The following is a 22,155-nucleotide window of genomic DNA, read 5'->3' on the forward strand; positions in this document are numbered from 1 at the left end:
AACAGGGCAGAAGGTCACAAAAACAAGGGGAAAACAAGTGAAACAGAGGGCAGAAGGCCACAAAAAACGAGGCAAACAGAGGGCAGAAGGGCACAAAACAAGGGGAAAACGAGTGAAACAGAGAGCAGGCCACAGAAAACAAGGGAAACAGGGCAGAAGGGCACAAAAAACAAGGGGAAAACGAGTGAAACAGAGGGCAGAAGGCCACAAAAAATGAGGGAAACAGAGGCAGAAGGGCAAGAAAAATTGGGGAAACAGGGCAGAAGGGCTCAAAACAAGGGGGAAAAGAGTGAAACAGAGAGCACAAGGTCACAAAATACAAGGGAAACAGAGGGCAGAAAGGCACGAAAAACAAGGGGAAAACAAGTGAAACAGGGCAGATGGCCAAAAAAACAAGGAAAACAGGGCAGAAGGTCACATAAAAAGAGGGAAACAGAAGGCAGAAGGGCACAGAAAACAAGGGGAAAATGTGTGCAACAGAAGATAGAAGGCCACAAAAACGAGGGAAACAGAGGGCAGAAGGGCACGAAAAACGAGGGAAACAGGGCAGAAGGGCACAAAAAACGAGGGAAACAGAGGGCAAAAGGGCACAAAAAACAAGGGGAAACCGAGTGAAACAGAGGGCAGAAGGCCACAAAAAATGAGGGAAACAGAGGCAGAAGGGCAAGAAAAATTAGGGAAACAGGGCAGAAGGGCTCAAAACAAGGGGAAAACAAGTGAAACAGAGGGCAGAAGGGCACAAAAACAAGGGGAAAACGGGTGGAACAGAGGGCAGAAAGGCACACAAAATGAGGGAAACAGAGAGTAGAAGGGCACAAAAAACAAGGGGAAAACGAGTGAAACAGAGGGCAGAAGGGCACAAAAAACAAGGGGAAAACGAGTGAAACAGAGAGCAGAAGCCAAAAAAACCAAGTGAAACAGCGAGTAGAAGGCCACAAAAAACGAGGGAAACAGAGGGCAGAAGGACACGAAAAACAAGGGGAAAATGAGTGAAACAGAGGGCAGAAGGCCACAAAAAACGAGTGAAACAGGTGGCAGAAGGGCACGAAAAACGAGGGAAACAGAGGGCAGAAGGGCACAAAACAAGGGGAAAACGAGTGAAACAGAGAGCAGAAGGCCACAGAAAACAAGGGAAACAGGACAGAAGGGCACAAAAAACAAGGGGAAAACGAGTGAAACTGAGGGCAGAAGGCCACAAGAACAAGGGGAAAACGGGTGGAACATAGGGCAGAAAGGCACAAAAAACGAGGGAAACAGAGGGCAGAAGGGCACAAAAAACAAGGGGAAAACAAGTGAAACAGAGGGCAGAAGGGCACAAAAAACAAGGGGAAAAAAGTGAAACAGAGAGCAGAAGGCCAAAAAAACCAAGTGAAACAGAGAGCAGAAAGCCACAAAAAACGAGGGAACAGAGGGCAGAAGGGCACAAAAAACGAGTGAAACAGGGCAGAAGGGTACAAAAAACGAGTGAAACAGAGGGCAGAAGGGCACAAAAAACAAGGGGAAAACGAGTGAAACAGAGAGCAGAAACCACAAAAAATAAGGGGCAAACGAGTGAAACAGAGGGCAGAAAGGCACAAAAAACGAGTGAAACGGAGGGCAGAAATGCACAGTATGGGGTCTGATGAAATTAGGCTTAAAGTCAATGAAACTGGGCGTGGGGGGGTCTCTCGGAAAAATGCGCGAGTTGCTTTGGGTTCAGTAGCTCACGACGATTTTCACTGGCCAGAAGTAGCTCTGACTACACAAAAGGTTGGAGACCCCTGGTCTAGGCATAGTCCTCGCAGCACACAATAGATTTGCTTGAGGCAGAGGCCAAAACTCAAAAGTCAGGAAACCAGTTACAAGTAGGTGGTAACTCAGGGCAGGGGAAAACGCCTGTTGTCCGTGGAGGAGTCATTCCCTTCCCAGAAATCTGCATTACACATTAATTAATAGTATATAGTTTTTTAATATCTGTTTGGTGCCAGTCCATAAGACTTTCAAATCTGCCTTTGGGATTCGATGTTGCAACTCCATAGGGTACATGTATCCTTTGTGAGCTTAATAAAATGTTGAAAATTCTACAAAACCTCACTCCTACATCCAAATACTCTCATGCTACCATTCTGCACTCTGCTCTGTCTGAAAATCAGCTCAGCATATTTAAAACTCTGCATTGATTTGGCTTGTAAATTATATTTTTGGAAATGTACATGTATTAACTATTTAATTTTAATACTATAGGTGATTGAAATTACGGACGAAGAAAGCAAGATTTAGCACTAAGCAACTGAATGTCAGTGCCATAAGAAGGATTATTTTGAAAAACTGAAGGACATCCAGCATTCTACGTTTAAACAATTTCCAAAAATCTAAGTGTGGCGAGGAAAGTACTATACCTGTAAGTGAAGTCTTTAATTTTGCATTTCATTAACCCAGAGCAAAGCCATATCTGTGCACACAGCATCAGAAATAATGTAGAAAGACCGCTTCAGCATCCTCATCTGAAATATTATCAGAAAGACAAATTGCCTCAGCATGACAGAATAATGTTCATCTAAAGCATCATGTAATTATAGAGAGGAAGCACACACTACATAAAAGAAAGTTACAACTAAAGGTTTCTTCTGGATACCATCAAAGAAAAGACTCTGAAAGAAGACTCCGAAGCTGACACGTTAACAACCAAAAGATTGGAAAATCACCTATGTTCAACAACCGTTTTTAACCAGTTACGCAAGTTTGAGACTATCTGCCTCGGGATATAAAACACCTTCACCCACTCTGCTCTTTCTTGCGAAAACCTTACAAATTCACCACTTTATTGTGTTAATGACCATCTCAGATTGTTTCCTTTTTATTGTGTACTGTTCTGTAATTCTATGTAAATCGCCTCAACATTCTCTGTTGTGCAGGAGTGATATGTAAAACTGTTAAATATAAAAATTGATTAAAGGAGCACTGTTGCGCTATATCTAATGTAAATAAATCCTTATCCCCAGAACTACAAACCTTAAACTTACCCCAAACATAGAAAGGGTAAAAGGAACTGATGTTCTGCGACTAATGATCCACAATAGTACTCTGCACGTTCAAACGCCCTCAGTTACTGCCATTACATCAGAGCAAAAAGGTACTTATCAGTTTAATCATTAAATATCAGACTAACACCTTATTACTGCATTGCTAAGAACCTATAGAAATAGATTTGAGAAAAACTTCAGTCACAAATTAAGTTGCTGCCGGAGAGGCTATTACCTAAAGACTATTATCTGTTAGAAAAATTTCAACAGGTGTTACAGGACTGCTTCCCGACGTTTTTTGCTCAATCCAAGTGTTGAGAAGATTACACACAATTTCTTTTAGAGAGAAGTGCTGAACATTATCTAAACAAGCCCGACTCTAAAATCGAGGCAAAATAACCGAAGTTAGGGAAAAAAGTTACCTGTGCCCAAAAAGATACAGCCATAAATCTTATCTCACAGAATTTGACAGAATGCATACAGGGGAAAACCACTCTCAGTGCAAAGTATGCCAAAAAAGTTTCAGGCGTAAATCTTATCTCACTGAGCATATGAATATCCACACTGGGGAAAAACCTTTTCAGTGCTCTGAATGCCAGAAAAGCTTTAGAGTCAAAGCGAGTCTATATCAACATGCATTAACCCACTCTGTGGAAAAACATTATCAGTGCTCTGAATGCCCAAAACATTTCAAACTTAAATCACTTCTAACTGCACATGTGAGATTCCACACTGGGGAAAAACCTTATCAGTGCTCTGAATGCCAGAAATGTTTCAGTGACAAAAAAATACTCACTAAACATTCAAGGACCCACACTTTGGTAAAACGTTATCAGTGCACTGAATGCGACAAATGTTTCAGTGAAAAAAGCAGTCTTACTCAGCATATAAGAACCCACACTGGTGAAAAACCTTTTCAGTGCTCTGAATGCCCAAAAGATTTCCAACTTAAATCACTTCTAACTGCACATGTGAGATTCCACACTGGGGAAAAACCTTATCAGTGCTCTGAATGCCAAAAATGTTTCAGTGACAAAAAAAGACTCACTAAACATTCAAGGACCCACACTTGGGTAAAACGTTATCAGTGCACTGAATGTGACAAATGTTTCAGTGAAAAAAGCACTCTCACTCAGCATATAAGAACCCACACTGGGGAAAAACCTTATCAGTGCTCTGAATGCCACAAATGTTTCCGTCAAAAAAGCAATCTCACTGAGCATATAAAAATCCACACTGGGGAAAAACCTTATCAGTGCTCTGAATGCCAGATATGTGTCAGGCAAAAAAGGGATCTCACTCAGCATATAAGAATCCACACTGGGGAAAAACCTTATCAGTGCTCTGAATGCCACAAATGTTTCAGTCAAAAAAGCAATCTCACTACGCATATAAAAATCCACACTGGGGAAAAACCTTATCAGTGCTCCGAATGCCAGATATGTTTCAGTGTAAAAGACAGTCTCATTCAGCATATAAGAATCCACACTGGGGAAAAACCTTATCAGTGCTCCGAATGCCAAAAATGTTTCATAAAAAAATATAATCTCACTGATCATGTGAAAATCCACACTCGAGAAAAAAAATTATCAGTGCTTTAAATGTCAGAAAAGATTCAGAGGTAGAGATGGTTACAAGCGCCATAAGAAAACACACCATCAAAATAATCAGTTCTCCGAATGCCAGAAAAGCATACATTTTAAACTCAATCTCACTCTGCATGAGCAGACGCACACAGGGGAAAACATTACGAATTTCTGTGAATGCCAGAAATTCCTATTTGATAGGCACAGCCTCACTAACCATAAGCGACTCCATACTGATGAAAAACCTTATGAGTGCTCTGAATGCCAGAAAAGCTGCAGAGAAAAATGCTATTTCACCATGAGAAACTCCACACTAGAAAAATCCTTATGCCATAAAAGGTTGAATCTGAAAGACAGTGTTATGCTTCATGAGCGATCTCACTCTGGGGAAAAACCTTATGAGTGCTTAAAATGCAAGCAATGTTTAAAGTACAAATACTTCTCACTAGACATGAGCGAACTCAAATGGGGGAAAAAAGCATTATGTGTGTTCCGAATGTCAGATGAGGTTTAGTCTTGAATACAATGTAATTTCACATGAGAGAATTCACACTGAACTAAAGCCATATACAGGAGGGGAAAGCCAGAAACGTTATACTCAGAAAGGAGATATCACTAAACATGAGAAATGCATCCACACCAGGTGAAAAGTAAGGCGTATCTTGAGTTGCAGAAAAGCTTCTAACAACCTGACTTTACATGAGAGAGCACATATTGTAGTTGCAATAGAATTCATCAAGAAACTCTTGCAGGATAACTTAGGCTGCCCGCCTGCAACCTCCAAAGAAATTTCAGGCCTGGAAATATTTTTCATTGCAACAGAATCCACAATTTGAGTATCTGAAAGTTGCAAAACACTCAAGGTCTTTACTTTACACAGAGAAGTGTTAGTGCTTGCAAAAATCAACTAATTGCCCAAAAAATCACAATAATAATGTCTTAAATTTTACTCCACCCAAAAGGTTTCTACTCACCCTTGTTTCTTAACATATGACTGATATCTATTTTTTCATGATAAGATTAAGCCTATGCGGAGTTCCTCAGTGAGGAACTCCGCAAATTGACAAAAAAACTCTGGCGGTCTACGCGGAGTTCCGCAAGCAGCGGAGTGCGTAAGGGTCATGCAGTTTGTGGTGATTTCATCCCATGTCGGAGGATCATTTGGCCCTTCTCTTCCAGGAAGTTATGTATCTCTTTGTCAAGGGAGCTAGCAAACGCATCCCTGTGCCAGAAGTAGGTCGGGGTTGCTACTCCCACTACTTCTTGGTACGCAAGAAGGACAAAGGCCTGCATCCTAGCTTAGTTCTCAGGGACATCAACCGCTTTCTCCGAAAGGAGAAGTTCAAGTTGTTAATCTTGGCTCAGGTCTTATCTGCCTTCGACCTGGAGATTTGATGGTAGCGCTGGACTTGCAGGACACTTACTTTCATATCCCCGTCTTGCCTACCCACTGGTATTACCTATGGTTCACGGTAGGCCACCCGCATTTTCAGTTTACCAAGCTTCCCTTTGACCTTACCAGCGGCCCCCTCCCCCGGGTGTTCACGAAAGTGATGGCGGTGGTCGCAGCTCATCTGCGCAGATCAGGGGTTCCAGTCTTCCCCTATCTCGACGACTGGCTGTTGAAGGCTCCCACCTCCAGACTACGACGGACTTCCTGCATTTGCTGGGGTTCTCAGTTAACGTGCTGAAGTCGCACCTGATTCCATCCAATAAGCTCCTTTTCATCAGAGCGGTTCTGGACACAACACAGTTTTGGGTCTATCCTTCCTAGCAGCAAGTCCAGTATATTGGGACTATGATACCGATGTTTCAGCCTCTATCCCGGTGTTCGGTGAGAATGACCCTGAGGCTGCTGGGCCTCATGGCCTCCTGCATCCTGCTGGTGCATCATGCCAGATGGCATATACGTGCTCTGTAGTGGGACCTGAAGTTTCAGTGGGCGCAGCACCAGGGGAATCTTTCCGATGACATTCAGATTTCGGAGGGGACTGCAAGTCAGTTGCAGTGGTGGTTCACGAACCAGGATTGGGTCAACAGCAGATCCTTCTACCTTCTCCAACCTGAGTTCACAGTAGTGACTGATGCATCACTCCTGAGTTGGGGCAGCCATATGGGAATGGTGGAGATCAAAGACCTCTGGTCTCTGGCGGAGTCCAGGCACCACATCAACCCTCTGGAGCTCCGGGCGATTTATCTTGCACTGAAGGCATTCCTTCGTTCTGTCAAAGGAAGAGTGGTGCTGGTGTTCACGAACAACACCACCGCCATGTGGTACTGCAACAAACAGGGCAGGGTGGGGTCGTGGACCGTATGTCAAGAGGCTCTTCGCCTTTGGACATGGCTGGAACATCAGGGCATATCTCTGGTAGTTCAACACTTAACAGGTTCACTGAACGCAAGGACGGACAAACTCAGCCGCCAGTGCATGATGGATCACAAATGGCACCTTCACTCGAAGGTCGTGCTAGGTCTCTTTCAGTAGTAGGGAGAACCTTGGTTAGATCTATTCGCCACCGAAGAGAACGCTCAATGTCAGCAGTTCTGCGTGTTAGAGTTTCCAAAGCGGCTCTCGCTCGGCGACCCTTTTCGTTGCGAGTGGAGTTGCGGCCTCCTGTACCACTTCTGCCAAGATTGCTGAAGAAGATCAAACGCGATCAGTCCCAAGTCTGGTACCCCGAGCTCTTGAGCATGGCCTTCGATCCTATTGTTAACAGATTTCTGAAGTGCATTACTCATCTTTTTCCTCCTTCTCCTTTCATAATACCCTAGTGGGAGTTGACCTCACTTATCTTATGTGTGCTCCCTTTGAGCGCCTACATAATTGTCCTCTTCACCTCCTTAGAAGACTAGTTTTTTGCTTGCCATCACCTCTGCTTGCAGGATGAGTGAGCTTCAGGCTTATCCTCCAGACCTCCCTTTCTTGCTGTCCATCCAAACAAAGTAGTCCTCCGTGTAAGCCCTCTTTTCTGCCCAAAGTGATTGCCTCTTTCCACATAGGTCTGACCATCAGATTACCTACCTTCTTCCCACCTCTGCTGTGTTTTTCTCTGCCAGGGGCACAACATATAGACTGTTCACACACTTTCTGTAGTATGCTTTGTTCTGGGCAGATAAACTCTAATCCCCACTCTACTTCTATCCTCGTGTTAGTGCAGCCCGATGTAAACAGTAATTGTAATGTATTTAGATTTACATAACACTTACTACCCCATACGAACTTTGAAGCACTTTTTCGACGAGTAGCACACTACTCTAGGATCCAAAAATGATTAGTGGTGAATTAGTATAGGGAAATATAAAATGTATATGAGAGCTGGACATGTTGGTCTGTTAGTTGGGTTAAAAAAGATTGTGGGGGGATAGAAGAATTTGAATTTAAAAAATTTGAATTTGAATTTGAATTTAAAAACTTTTCTATAGCGCACTTTTACCATGCGGTTTCATGGCGCTGTTGGATTGAGAGAAGCGGGCAGGAGCAGAGGGGGATTAAGCATTGTAGGCTCGAGAGAAAAGAAAAGTTTTGAGACCCTTCCGGAATTCCATGTAGGAAGATGGCATGCGGAGTTCCGAAGGAAGGGAGTTCCAAAACGAGGGAGCAAGTACTGCAAATTTCGTACCACCAGTCTTTTTCTTACTGAAGCGGGGGATAGTTAGCAGAGCCTGATGAGTGGACCTAAGCTCTCGTCCAGGAATATAGGGGGTGATGGCAGAACAAATGAATTCCGGGGCGGTGCCTGTTTTAGCCTGGAAGGTGGTGCAACCAAGTTTAAACAAGGCACGCTGAAGAGGGAAGGTTTTGCATTTATTTAGCGCTTGCTACCCCTGATGAAGTGTTGAAGTGCTTTTCGGCGAGTAGCATGCTACTCCAGATCCCAACAAGATGAATAGACAGATCAATTATGGTGGGGAGGTTGTTTTATTGTATACACACAACTGTACACAAATTAATAAAATTCAGATGATGCCCCGTAATGTTGATGCAAAATCATCTGTGCTGGAGTATCTTAGACTCTTGTTGAATTGTACCATCCACCTTGTAGGTACTGCTATTTGTATCAGGTCCACGTTGTAGGCAGACACAAACGCCTAAATTGTGCACTATTTATATTAAGCATAATAAGCATAATGTAAGTGAGCAGATGACAGTAAGCACCGTACAATTAGGTGCTTAGAAGTAGAGTGACATAGAGGGCAATAAGCACACACTAAATCTTTTTTATTATTATTAACAGTCCTCATAAGACCATACAATTCAATACGATGTACAAATAGCCCATTGGGGAACAGTTCAGGCATCATCTGGGGATTACACATCCGAGAAACACAAGTGTCTTTCATGAATAGAAATTGACTACTCCTCCAAGGACTGCACTGTATTATTGACACGGGCGAAAAGGCAAACAAGCAGTCAGGAGGCGCACTGATTGTATACCCCCCACCTGACAGGATGGTGACAGACCCCAACCACCTGCAGGGGAAACGTGCCACCTTACTTAATAGCTGCCAGACGCTTTACTATGTAAGCAGACTAGTGGTTTACAACTGCGCCTACGTTGGGGCACCACATGTTTTTTCCAGCATAATCTGGTGTGCTCCCCCCTGTGTGGTATGAGAGCACCCACTGAAAACTGCACCGTTGTGTAGTCTGGGACAGTGCACCTTCCATGTAATTCTGAACTGGGCCTTTAAATACAGTACTATTTTGTGTGCCTATTTAATTCAGGTATACAAAGAATGTGGTACTACTTGTATACTAGGGTAGGACAAGGAAGATTGAATTTCTATGGTGGCAGAAATGTTTTTGTCAAAGTGCTTTATGCCCTAAATAATCTCCCGTACCCTGAACATAATGAGATTACGTAGATTACACCTCTGCGTGCCTAATGCTGCCATTTGCATTTCAAGACCAGTGATTAATGTGGCTTTATCAAGTTTAAAGCCATTAGGCGTTTCCGACCTGTCTGATACTTGCATATGGAAAAGATGGGTCATTTGAACCTAAAGATAGATAAACATATTCATAGGTCACGATTTATGTCTGCATCTAATATAAAACTGTAAATTAGGAGAGGTGATAAGTGAGAAGTTAAAGGCAGCCGCTAATCGAGCTGAATTTGTACATAGGCCTTCCTATATTATGATTTCTATTCCTGCTTCAGTCTTTAATTGTAATGAATACTTTAATACCCAGGCATGAAGTCATCGTCGAGCTGTTTAGATAATCCACCTGTCTTGCCACTTCTTCCCCACTGCATCCTTAACCAGTGGCCTAGCCAGTGTGCCCTGGGCCCCAAGGCAAGAAAGAAAATGTGACCTCTGCCGTTTATTTGGGCTGTGGAAAACAGCAATAATCATTGTTCTGTGGGCCCCTCCGGCCTTTGTTTGTACTGTGACAAACAGCAGTTATCAGGGTTCAGTGGGTCTTTAAGGCATCTGGGACCTGGTGCCACTGCACCTGCTGCACCAATGGGAATCTAAGCTCCTGCCCTTAACAGCTTCTATTCTAGCCCCACTGGAGAACCGAAACAGCCAAGTACTGATCTGGCCATATATGCAGGCATGCAGCCGCCTCTTCCATTGAAGGGATTTAAGTCGCATGAAAGCAGCATGCGGGAAACAACCATTATCTGAGGCAAAGTCAACCAAAACCTCTTCTGTTCCAACCTGAATCCATTTAAAACCAGGGACGAAAAAACGGTTCATCGTCTTCTCTTGCTTATCAAAAGGGTAAAACAGATTCATCTAACATTACAGTGTACCACATAAAAAAAATGGTAATTCTGTTTACAAATTAAAACTAGCATGCATAAAGAAAGGGGAGCCTTTGACCAAAATAGCCATTTTCCCTACCCATACTTCTAACACATCCTTTACAAAAAAATGTTAACTACATTGTCATCTGGAAATAGTCATTAGCGCCTACTCATAAGCAAATTACATTTAGAATTCTCTTTCACTTCAAGCTTTCAAAAGTAAATTGCTATAAAAGCAGTATTGAATTTTTTGACATTGTGTACATTATATGACACGCCATAGAAAAAAGGAGTTCTTTATATATACTAAACCTCCAGAAACATTTCGTTAACCAGTTATAAAGTCACATCTAGCTTAGTTTATAGTCTTCTTTTTAAGAGAAATTATTTCACATTGTTACTGGATCTGCATGGCTAAACACTTTTAAGGTCCCAAAGGCGAGACCTATTGGCTATGCCAATGCTTGTTATTGATTGAGTACAATGAGCAGCAGCACTTTTGATTAGGTCCCGAAGAAAGCCGCAAACACCTCTTTGGAGGGTTAATAGGCTGAAACATGTTGACCTCTTATTAACTTTCACTCTGCTGCCCCCACTACCCTGAGCTCATTTTTGTGGTATTTCGTATACCATTCTCTAAAACAAAACATGCCTGAACTCCTCCCTCTCAGTGAGTGGGCTGGACCCTGTACTGTAACTAGGTATAACGGTGGGAGGAGGTTCTGAATGAGGAAGCATGCCAACTATGGTGGGTGAGGGAAATCTTCCCTTTAAAGGGATATTTCATCTTAGCTAGGTGTTCATTTGCAACAGTAATCCTCATAGACCCAAGGGTTTCTTGATTGTGGTGGAAATACATTTTTACCCCTTCATTGTACGTTTAAGCACAGACCAGTGCTTGAAATGTTGTGATCAATGTAGGAAAAATACTCTATGCACTGAGAAAATGTGTTAAAATAACGGAAAGTTGATAATTGCATTTAATACCTTCTCATACCTGGATTTATCTAGAAGAGAAGTCTGTTAATTCAAGCAGATTTTTAATACCACACGGTATAAGAAATTAGGGGATCTTTATCTGATATCTTTATCAGTAAATTATCTGAAATTATTGCACATATACTTTTGCAAGTATTATTTCTAAAGATAAAGGAACCTCTATATTTGTCCTTTCTAAACTAACTCCAGTGTGTTTTAACTACAATAACCACCTCTCTCAAAGCAATATTGTGCTTGGTTTAGTGAGAAAGCTAAATGACCTAGGAGAAACCAGGACTGTGCGTCAGTATTTTTCTTAGGAAGCTTTAGGTTAGAGAGTGAAAACACTTTTTAGAATGCCCCAAAAATTGTGATAAAGATATTTCAATATGTTTGACAAAAAGAATAGGTACATTTCATGACAATATGGAAATGGGAAATAAAATAATAGAAACAAATATTTACACCACATGACAAAAACATTAGAGACTACATTTCAATAATATATAGGAAATACTGAGGTTCATGTATTAATAATCCATTTGGTAAAACTGGTTGCTTGTGGAGTCAGCACACTACTGTGTCTGTGATGGCTTTTAAATAAAGGCATTTTTAATGCACCCCATTTTACTTTCAGATTCACAAATTTCCCCTTGGGTTACTACCTCCTGTTACTGTTTTTCAGCCCATGTATGGTTTCAAAGCTTAATGCATACCTTAAGGATGTATTCCGTATTTAGAAGGGACACTATTAATATTCCCCTTCCAAATTCTTAATTGTTAAATGGGCTTAATACATTTCAAAAAGCGGTTTAGCATTTGCAAACTCTGTGAATTACCGAACCAGTGTATTTTTGAACAATAAAACCCTTGTTATATGAGTCAATTGTTCTCAATTCCCTCCAAATTAAGTTTGCTAATAATGTTAGTTGAATGATAACCGGTGCACGTACCTATTTAGTGTTAGTGTTGCTTCAGATCAAATAAAAACCATCACACATAACTCTTACACAATACTTAAAGACAGAATTTGTGACATCCAGCTTTAATGTTTTCTTAAATATATTTGCAAATGTTGTCACTTAAACAGGAAAGCATCTAAACCGGTCTCTGGACATAAAATAGGTTGTAATCATAATCTTTCGATACATTTTTTGAGTTCCAGGAACAATGTGTGTTATCTGTGTTTACTCTAAACCACTATAATAAACATTTTCAATGCTTTTATATTTGATCTGTTTGTACTGGTTTCTATTGCAGACAATAATCTAGATTTAGAACAAGGATCTATTCCACCCATGGCTTTTAAAACCTATTTATCATTGATCTCTTTTAGTGTTATCGCAATTAAAACTGTAATAGAACTGATCTGAGAGATGGACCTTCAAAGTCAATTTATTGAACAAACTATGGAGTTAAAATCTGAATAGATTAGATCCACAAGCATTGCCTCACCACTGTATTTTACATCAATAGATTACTAATCAGCACATGTTGTCTAAGTACAATTCACTCATCTTCAATTTTTCACGGAGCTCATGCTGTGTCTGTGTGAATTCTTTTAAAATATGACATTTAAATGTCCAAAAGTTTAAGAATTCTAGTTTCAAGCCTGGTCAAACCTTAATGAATGCTATACCTAAAGATGCCCTTCTGTTCCTACATTTTATTGTGCACCATGATTCAGAAATAGCATGTTTTTTATTTCGGAGGTAAAATTCTAAACATATTTATTGTTGTTGCCATCTGAAACATGATCACTAATTGGGAAGATAACAACAAGTGGTCCGGTGATGCTTGCTGGAATGGGAAGTGTTTAATCAAAAGGTGGATTGAATTCAAGTTTAGGTGACAATTTTACAAAAGTGTATGGATTTTGTATATATTTAAAATTGTTGATCTCTAAAAAGGCTTAAATCAAAAAATCGAATTGAAATTCAAGTTTATCATTTTAATCCTATTGTTAGAAAAGATGTAATTTTGAACTCCATGAGGTGGTTCCTTTCAAGAAAGCATTCAGATTGTAATCATGAGTCAAATAATGCTGAGAAGGTTAAAATATTCAAATTGAATTCTAATTACACATGAAATGTTCATTGTTCAATATATTTCTCTTAGTATTTTAATGTGAGGACTTTATTGCTTAAGGAAAATAATTAGTATTTGTTTTTCTATATGTAGCAAGCATTACATTCATGAAACCACTGTATCCCACCTTCTTTCTTTCCTTTCCTGTTCTTTATGAACGTTTCTATTGTTGAACTTTAAAGACTGCCCGAAATTAAGAATTGTGCTGTTCCTAACTTTGCTAAGTTACAGTTTGTTCTGTTTTGCTTTAATAATCAGCTTATGTTTATTAGGTTTTATTATTCAATAAAATGTTTCAAACACAACAAATGGTAGTTGATATGTGTTTACAACTGCAGCATTTTTTATTGTATGGGCACTTTCAAAGGGGCCACAAAATATTGTCTGCAGGTTGACGGAGTACCACATTGGCATCAGCAGGCAGAGTTTTGGGCAGGTGATTGGGGGTATATGTAAGGTTGGAGTAGGGGGAACAACGCATGTACATTGTGTGGACTGTGACTCCTTGAGTTATTGTGAGGGATACCATGCTACCCTGTAATTGAAACCCCTAGTGATTATTATCAACAAACTTTATTCGGTTTTATGAAAGAAAACCATAAAAGTCATACATAAAATGATAAAACATTTTCCAAGTTACAGATTGACAAATATAATATGTACAAGTTAATCAAAACACAAGATAAAAATTAATGAAGTTCAGTACAGAAGTCAATCGCAGTTTGACCTAAGTCTAACAGCGAACCGTAAAAAGTAAAGCGTATGCAAAACAGTGTCATTAGAGAGCAGTTGTAAAAAGATAAGAGCTGGTCTTACCCTCCTAAAACCAGTTTTTTTGAGAATGGGAATAATAAATAACTTTCTAGGGACAGCATAAAAATTACAAAACATTATAAAGTGCATCATGTCCTGACGAGACTCACTGTTGCAGCTACAGGGCATGAGGCACTGGCCTCTGTGGAGGACGCGAGGGTGTGCCATGTGGTAATGGAAGAGGTTGAGCCAAAACCGGGTCATTGAAAATGATTATGGATGCTTTTAAGCCCTAGAAGATAAGGTTCGCTGGTTGGTACGGTTTTTAACACAATGTACATACGCACACTAGGCTTACACCGCTCATTTCCCTCTCTATCACAGTGGCTTATTCCTAAAAAACACTCTTTGACCAGAGAAAAGTCACTCTTACATCTGCGCTCAGGGTTAGCGAATAGTTCCTACCTACCCTGGAGAGGCCAACTCTTATATACTGGAGCCATCGGATGCGTGAGACACGGTCAAGTGAAAGGCATTCACGTAGGATGTCTTTGCTAAGTGTATTTTCTTGCTTAGCCCAAATATTAAACCACAAAGCCAGGGGACGGAAAGCCAGTACATTTTAGAGGAAAGGCATTCTCAACTCTTTGTGCACGACATAAAACAAAGTGCTTTGTGGGACAGAAAGGGTCATTTGGAGGAAAGAGTTTCCAGTACTTTGCACTGCTCCTACCGCAATGTGGCCCAAAATCTCACTCCCATAACTAACCTTTGACATATATTGTCTTCATATGTCTTCAAAAGAGCCCCTATTGGCTTCCCTCCCCCTCTGCTGGTAAAGTTAAAAACAGCTGCAAAAGCTTTCACTAGATCCCCTTTCTTCCAAGTAAGCAAAGGGCACCAACTCAAGGAATCGTCAAACACAACTCCCAAATAGGAGAAAACATTGGTCTTCGGTATTGATGAAAGTCAGAGTTTAATAGTGAACTGCTTAGCTTTACGAGGTCCCACCTGCATAATGAACGACTTGGCATGATGAAACAACAGATCCAAGTCCTCCATAAAAAGGGCAAAAGAATTCAGAAGAAGTTGTAGGCCCCTAGCTGTCCTCGCCAAGAGGATTCCGTCGTCCGCGTATAGAAGGACTGGCAGGCTATGCTTGCCTACCTGGGGACAATCCGCATTTGTGGCCAAAAGGGCTTTCTCTAAGCAATTAATAGATAGGTTAAAAAGAAAGGGTGCTACAATACACCCCTGATGCACCCCTCTCTTGATGTCAAGCTGACTGGTCACTTTCAGGTCCTTTGAATAGCTGACAACCGCAGTTTAATTACGGTGAATAAAATGAAATAAAAGGCGGATATGGCGAGTGGACCTCTTACGGTGCGAAAATCATAAGCATCGTTCATTCGGACATAATTGTCGATCTGGGATGGCATTTACTGATGCTTCCTGCTCTTAACCTATTGTCAACAAGCAGTGACATACACAGATAAGGAGGCTTCCGTTTGATATTCTCTACTGACGAATACACTACATCTTATACCCAGCCACCATAAGGCTGGGACGGAATTATAACCAGTCAGAAGGCTTATTGACAATCTTCGATATTTGGAAGCCCTGAAGAAGTCATGGGTATTCCCAGTACGACGAAACAAGTGTTGGCGTGAAGTATTCCAAGATACCACACATTAAAGACCTTTGGAACCATCTATTTTGTTATTATTACGATATAACTGTACATGCAAACTGTATATCAATATTTTATATTGGTGTGATAGAGATTTGTAGAAATTGCTAATGATCCATGATCATATCTGGGGTAATTTGGATGATTAACCATACTCTAGGCACCCAATACCAATATATTACGGCAGAACTACCACCTGAATAACGTGAAGCGCCACAGCTATCCAGGACATAATCATCCTACTTTGTACATAGTGAATAAAATGATGTTACTGTCAATGCCAATGGAGGACATCAACTGCCACAGATTGGACCTATTAACACAGTTGAATGCTGAGGACAGGTCCATGAAAGCTAGGTATATGGGGCTGGAACGAGCCACAGTGTACTTGTTCAGAACCATGTACAGGTTTAAACACTGTTCCACAGTGGAACGACCTGGGCGAATGCCGTTTTGGATATCGGATAAAATGTTGTTTTCCTCTACCCATGATACAAGTGTGTCAAGTACCATGCGGCCCACCACCTTCACCACAGAGTCCAGCAGAGAAATGGGCCTATAACAATAGGTACTGTCCCGTTATCCCTTTTTAAATGCCGAGACTATAATAGATAAAGCCAATCTGGACTGCAGTATTGATGACAGCTGTGAGGACAGGAACCCAGGTTTTTAAGTGGGCGATGTAGAGATCTGGTGGGATCCCATCTGGCGCGGGGCCTTGTTTTTAGATAGACCCAGAATACCGGCACTCACCTCTTGCGTGGTGAAAATAAGTTCCGACTTGCCTTCCACCCTTTCCTGCCCCTCAATTGGTGGGGTATCCGACTGGAAGATACCCTCAAAATTATGTACCCAATCGTCCTCTGTGATTTGGGCATCCAGTAAATTAGCATTATTTCCAGATAGAAATAGGCTGTTAATAATGCCCCAGAACTTTGAGCTATTACGCAAGTGTACTAGCCTCCACTAAATTGATCCAGGCCTCCACCTTCAGGACAGACTCGCGAGTTGCTAGAGCAGCCTTATATGCTCTTCTTCGTCTTTTGACCGCCTCCCGGTCTTGGGGTTTAACACCCAAGGCCTGTCTCAGGTTCCTGGAAGCCTGGGAGCACGCCGAGTCAAACCATGGTGGACCTGGTTGCTAACAGGCCCGTAGAAAGTTCCTTATGACAGTAGACATGGATCCAAATGCACCCATGATGTCCGGAACACTTGCCTCATCGTCGAGACAGGTGGCAAACTCGCTGCGACACAGAGTTAAAAGGGACTCGTAGAGTAGCTCTGGGAAAATACACCCCCACTTTACGCTCCTTCCCTCTTCCACCTCTTTAAAGGGGACACTAGCCCCCAGCCCACCTTGGTGTGTCAGAGTGTTCGGGTCCAGCCAATTGAGACACAAATGGGGTTGTGGTCACTGCATTCACTCGCCTGCACAGAAAAATCGGTAACCAGAGAGTAAAAGGGGGTTTATACAAAGGTGAAATCAATAACGGCCTCACACCCTCTCCTAATAAAGGTGGGAGTAATATCTGTTTTCCCCAGAGGCAGCTTATTTATTACAGATGTTAGATCAAATTCGAGCAAGATGGAGTTAAGCTCAACACCCTTGGGAGTATGTTCCATGTGTAAGCCTGCTTGTCGTGCACAGCCCATAGCTTCCACTCCTTACATGATGTCCCTACACATGTGTTAAAATCCCCTGTTAAAAAAATGTAGTGATAACTCTGACCTTTCAAGATGCTATGCTGAAGTACAGACCCCAGCAGAGTTATATTTCCCTCATCCGGGTGTGTAACTCCAGCGTTGAAAAAGTTACCAGAGCAGCTTGCTCCTTCCACTGGGCAATAACATCACATGTAAATTGAGAGAGACATACAGTGAGGTATTGTAAGAAACTGGCTCTGTATACTGCACCAAAGTGAGGTACAGTGTGTTTAGAGTCCAAGGGTCTCCAGAGGTCGGCAGAGGTTAAAGTTAGATAGAACCTTACTCTCTAAAGTGTTAGCTTGGTCGAGCAGTAAGGCAGTATCAGAGGACAGTGTTAAGCATTTGATGTACACACTCAGTCAGAAAACTAATTCACACACTCAAGAACTGAACTCTAGGCCAATTGTTTTTGTATAAAAAAATATATTGTTTTATTTCTAGAACCAAGCAAGCCTGGCACAGGTAAGCATAAAAATACTTTGCGGTAATCATTTACTTGTATGAACACAGTTCAAGTATGCAGTACAAATTGTACTTTGTTTGATTTACAGGGGAGAAGTAGTATGCAACACTTAGCAAATACAGTACATTGATATGAATAGGCATTTTCACTAAATTGCAGTTAATAACTTTTTGCTTTACTTTTCTAACTCAGTGCTGGATACCTAGATTCAGCACTGGTACATTTCCTAGAAACAGCTAAGTAATTACGTTTTGGTTATTCGCATGATTTTTAAAGAATATTTACAGTTTTCAAAACTCCACACTTGGAAACTTTTTGGAGCAGTACATTGAAATGAAGGTAAGTTACTTTTCGTGTTACTTTTCTAACTCCGTGCTGGATACCTAGATTCCGTCCATCATCCCCTTTTGTATCGCTTTGTTTGCCCTAAGTTGGCAGGGTATGCTCAGACGTGAGTCCCTTGCTCACTTTGCCACTTGATTCAAGATAGCCTCGTTATTGAGGGTTACGAACCCGAAACCGGTCCCAGGATGCTTGTTTCTGGTCCAGGAAAGACATGGCTTGGCAGTTCGGGCTGGACTGTTCCCATGAGGCACAGAGTCAGACTGATTTGCATATGGCCATGTCTGAACTGGGGTGGTGGAGTGAGCTAAAGAATGGTGATGGATTAAACCCAGATCAGTTGACTGGGGATGAGTGTTTGATTTGCTCAAACGCTCCGTCCATCATCCCCTTTTGTATCGTTTTGGATACCTAGATTCAGCACTGGGACATTCCCTTGAAACAGGTAAGTAAACATGTTTTGGTTATTTGTGCAATTAAAAAAAATATTTTTAGATTTAAAAACTCCACACTTCGAAACATTTTGGAGAAAAAGTGTCCATGTTATCCAACGGTGGGAAAACAGGTTAACGGTTCTCAGGTAAGTAATTGACTGTCGGAGTTAAGTTTCTGGGGTTAGACTCAGGGGGTCTCCCAGGGTCAGTGATACACTGTTGTTGCACCCTCAGCGGCACTAGGACAGACGGGTGCAGAGTGTTGAGGCCCAATGTTATCCTATGGAGGATAGGGGGGCTTCGTTTGGTGGCGGCTGGCAAGCAGGCCACAGGATTGTGGGAGCAAAGCTCCTAGGGTTTAGCTCAGGGCAAGTTGGGGACCAAAGGTGCACCCTCAGCGGCACTAGGGCTGTTTTAAGGTCGGGTGCCCTGTTGATTTCAATGGAGATTCTCCGGGACAAAGAAACACTGCAGGCTTGTGGACGAGGATCTTCCAGGAGCGACCACCACTTCGAGTGGTAAGTTGGGATCTTGTAGGTTGGTTAGGCACCGATGGGTTGGGCACACAAGGCCGTGGGGCGTTGGATGTAGGGGTGCCTTTGGACGTCGCATTTTCTTACCCGCTCCGGTCACGGTAGAGGGAGTCCTCTGGATTGAGGCTACAGACGTCTTCTGGAGGCTTGAGGCAAGTCATTGGTCACCGGATCTCGGGTCAGGATCGCCGGGGGGACCTCCTTGTGGTGTTTTTCCACTCGAGCTTGGGTCGGGTTCGGCGGGTGTGGAGTGGGCTGGATTCTCGGTTTCTGGCTGGCACCAGAAGCTGCAGTTTAAATACGTCAGGTGTTCACATGAGAAACAGTCTTGAAAGTGAAGGCAGGCAGGTCCTCTGGGGTCTGTGAGGGTGCTGGCTGCTGGAAAGGCCGGGGTTTCACAGGAGCAGGTTCAAGGGGAGACAGGGCTGGGGCCAAGTCAGTGGACTTCGCCCTCTTGTTAGCTCTGCACGGCTTCTCATCCTTCTTCTCTTCTTTTCTTGTTGTTGCTGGATCTCAGGAAGGAAGGTTCAGGCTGCCACTAAATACTATATTTAGGGGTGTTACAGGTAGGTGAAGGGCAGGGACCAATGGGTCCCTTCCCTGGAGTGGGTACACCCCTTATTCTGTCACTCTCCAGTGGAAGGGGGGCAGGAGCCTGTCCCTGGTTGGCTGGCTCCCCTCCATCCTCAAGATGGTAGGGACTCGAGGTTGTGCTTCACCTCGCCTCCCCCACCTTAGGGGTGGAGTTGGCAGAGGTGGGCACACCTCTCTTCCGCACTTGTTTTTTCCGCCGGGACCCATTGCTGAAAGCGGCAAATGGTCTGGAGAGTCTCAGAAAGGTGAAGCTTCCCCTTCTTGAACCCTGCCTATCCTGGGGGAGGAAGCTTGGCACCTCTTCCCAGGATGTGCATTGTTTCAGGCCCCCGAGAGCAGCAAGCTCTCGACCCAGGCGTCCAGAAACATGTCTGGTGGTGGCAGCCTAAGCAGCCACTCCGTCAGGTCACTAGGAGTTGGTCTGAGTTTCAGGGGGCATCTCGAAGATGCCCTCTGTTGTGCATTTTACATTAAATACCACTCTGGCATCAGTGTGGGTTTAATGTGCTGAGAAGTTTGATACCAAACTTCCCAGTCTTCAGTGTAGCCATTATGGTGCTGTGGAGTTCGTAATGACAAGCTCCCAGCACCATATATACTTAATGGCAGCACTGCACTTACAATGCCCAGGAATAGACCTGGGCACTGTAGGGATATAGGGCTCATGCACCTGTACACTCACCACTGGCATAGGGCACCCAGCTAGAGAGGTGACTGATGTATGCCAGGGCAGTGGTTTGTGGGCATGGCACACAAGGATGTGTGCCATGTCGACTCTTCACTTTGTTCTGCACCAAGTTACTGCAACAGAAACCCACTGTTCGAGGCATATGAGCTCCAGAATTCACACTTTGTGCATAGATCGCCATCTGGTGTTTGATTTGGATGCTTGCACCTTGTTGACTTTGAAGAAGTCTTTTGTAGTCACGACATAGGTGACTCCTCCCTTGGACGATACTGTGCATGGGCATCGACTCCATCCTCAGATGGTTTTTTTCCGCCATCGGATTCGGATGTAACTTCTGCTCTCCGGTTCGGCACCATATCTCCAAACCTTTTCGACGCGCAAACCATCATAAAATTCGACGGTATTGTTTCTCGATCGTGTGACCTTCGACGCGCTCCTCAAATATCCCATTCCGGTCGTCGACACGGGCCGCTGGGCCTATCGACGCCATTCGAGCCTATGGCTCATGGAAAGGACCCCACACAGTGACCACCACAAGGTCTGTAATCTGGGTCTCTCGACAGAGCACGGCGTGAATAATTGCCATACCTGCGCCTCCTTTCGATCCAAAAAGACCACCTGTGATTGCCGGGCCCGATGACACATCATGGCTCAGCAAGCAGCTCTGGTACCAGTGGACATTTTTGATGAAGGCCCGATGTCCCGGAGGAAGATTCTGAGGAACTGGAAATCGTGTCCGAAGCAGACGACTCCAACGCAGACCACCCCATCCCTCCAGATCAACGAGTGAGTACCACTGCCGCAACCCCAACCCCACCTGCAAAAAAGAAGGCCCTGGTCAAGACTTTGCCTGTTGACCGAAAACAATATTCAGAAGCCCCGCCCCCGGGCTGGCTCCAAAGACAAAGGACAAGTCTTCAGGCAGCTCGTGACCGAGCAAGCCGCATGTTAGTGTCCCACAGGATCCATCGCCACCGAAGTCGGGAGCACAGCCTACTCCCAGAAAGAAATTAGCATCGACCACCCCGACGCCGAAAGAAGAGGCATTTGATCCGAAATGCACACATTCAGAACCGAAAAAGATTTCCGCCTCCACATCGAAGCCGAAGAATCCAAAAATACCTTCCAAGGCTCCGGAGCAGAAATCCAAACCTCGCTTGGACCCGAAAAGATCGGCACCGAAAGCGTCTACCGAAGAGGAAGAACTTTTTCGACCGGATCCTATCGATCCGAATAATAAAAACACTCCACATTCCTGCAGTGCCTGTTGAGGAAAAAAACGGTGCTACTAAACCTATACAACCCTCTTCTCCTTTTCTTCCTACCAATCCTATCTCTCCTCCACACTCTCCTATACTTCCACCAAACTCACCATTACCACAGGTCGATGATGATTTAGAGGATGGGGGAGGCAACAATGACCCTTTTACAGACCCTGATACCAACAGACGTACCACAGGACGACTGGGACGATTATGATGACCCGGTCCACCCTCCAGACCTCCCTGATCCCCAGGCATACCCAACAGGCATACCCAGGC

General features: G+C 43.2%; 1 protein-coding gene across 1 annotated transcript in view; it reads left to right on the plus strand.

Annotated features, from left to right (window-relative positions):
- LOC144805880 (uncharacterized) overlaps positions 1 to 4,687 on the plus strand; it is a 93,326-nt gene extending 88,639 nt beyond the window's left edge. Inside the window, exon 2 of the mRNA XM_078672365.1 lies at positions 2,224 to 4,687. Coding sequence (XP_078528491.1) covers positions 3,476 to 4,603 — 1,128 coding nt within the window. The 5' untranslated portion in view covers positions 2,224 to 3,475 and the 3' untranslated portion in view covers positions 4,604 to 4,687. The remainder of the gene's footprint in view (positions 1 to 2,223) is intronic.
- The last annotated feature ends 17,468 nt before the right edge of the window (positions 4,688 to 22,155 follow it).

The sequence above is a fragment of the Lissotriton helveticus genome (genome assembly GCF_964261635.1).
Source record: "Lissotriton helveticus chromosome 1_1 unlocalized genomic scaffold, aLisHel1.1 SUPER_1_unloc_31, whole genome shotgun sequence".
Lineage (NCBI taxonomy): Eukaryota > Metazoa > Chordata > Amphibia > Caudata > Salamandridae > Lissotriton > Lissotriton helveticus.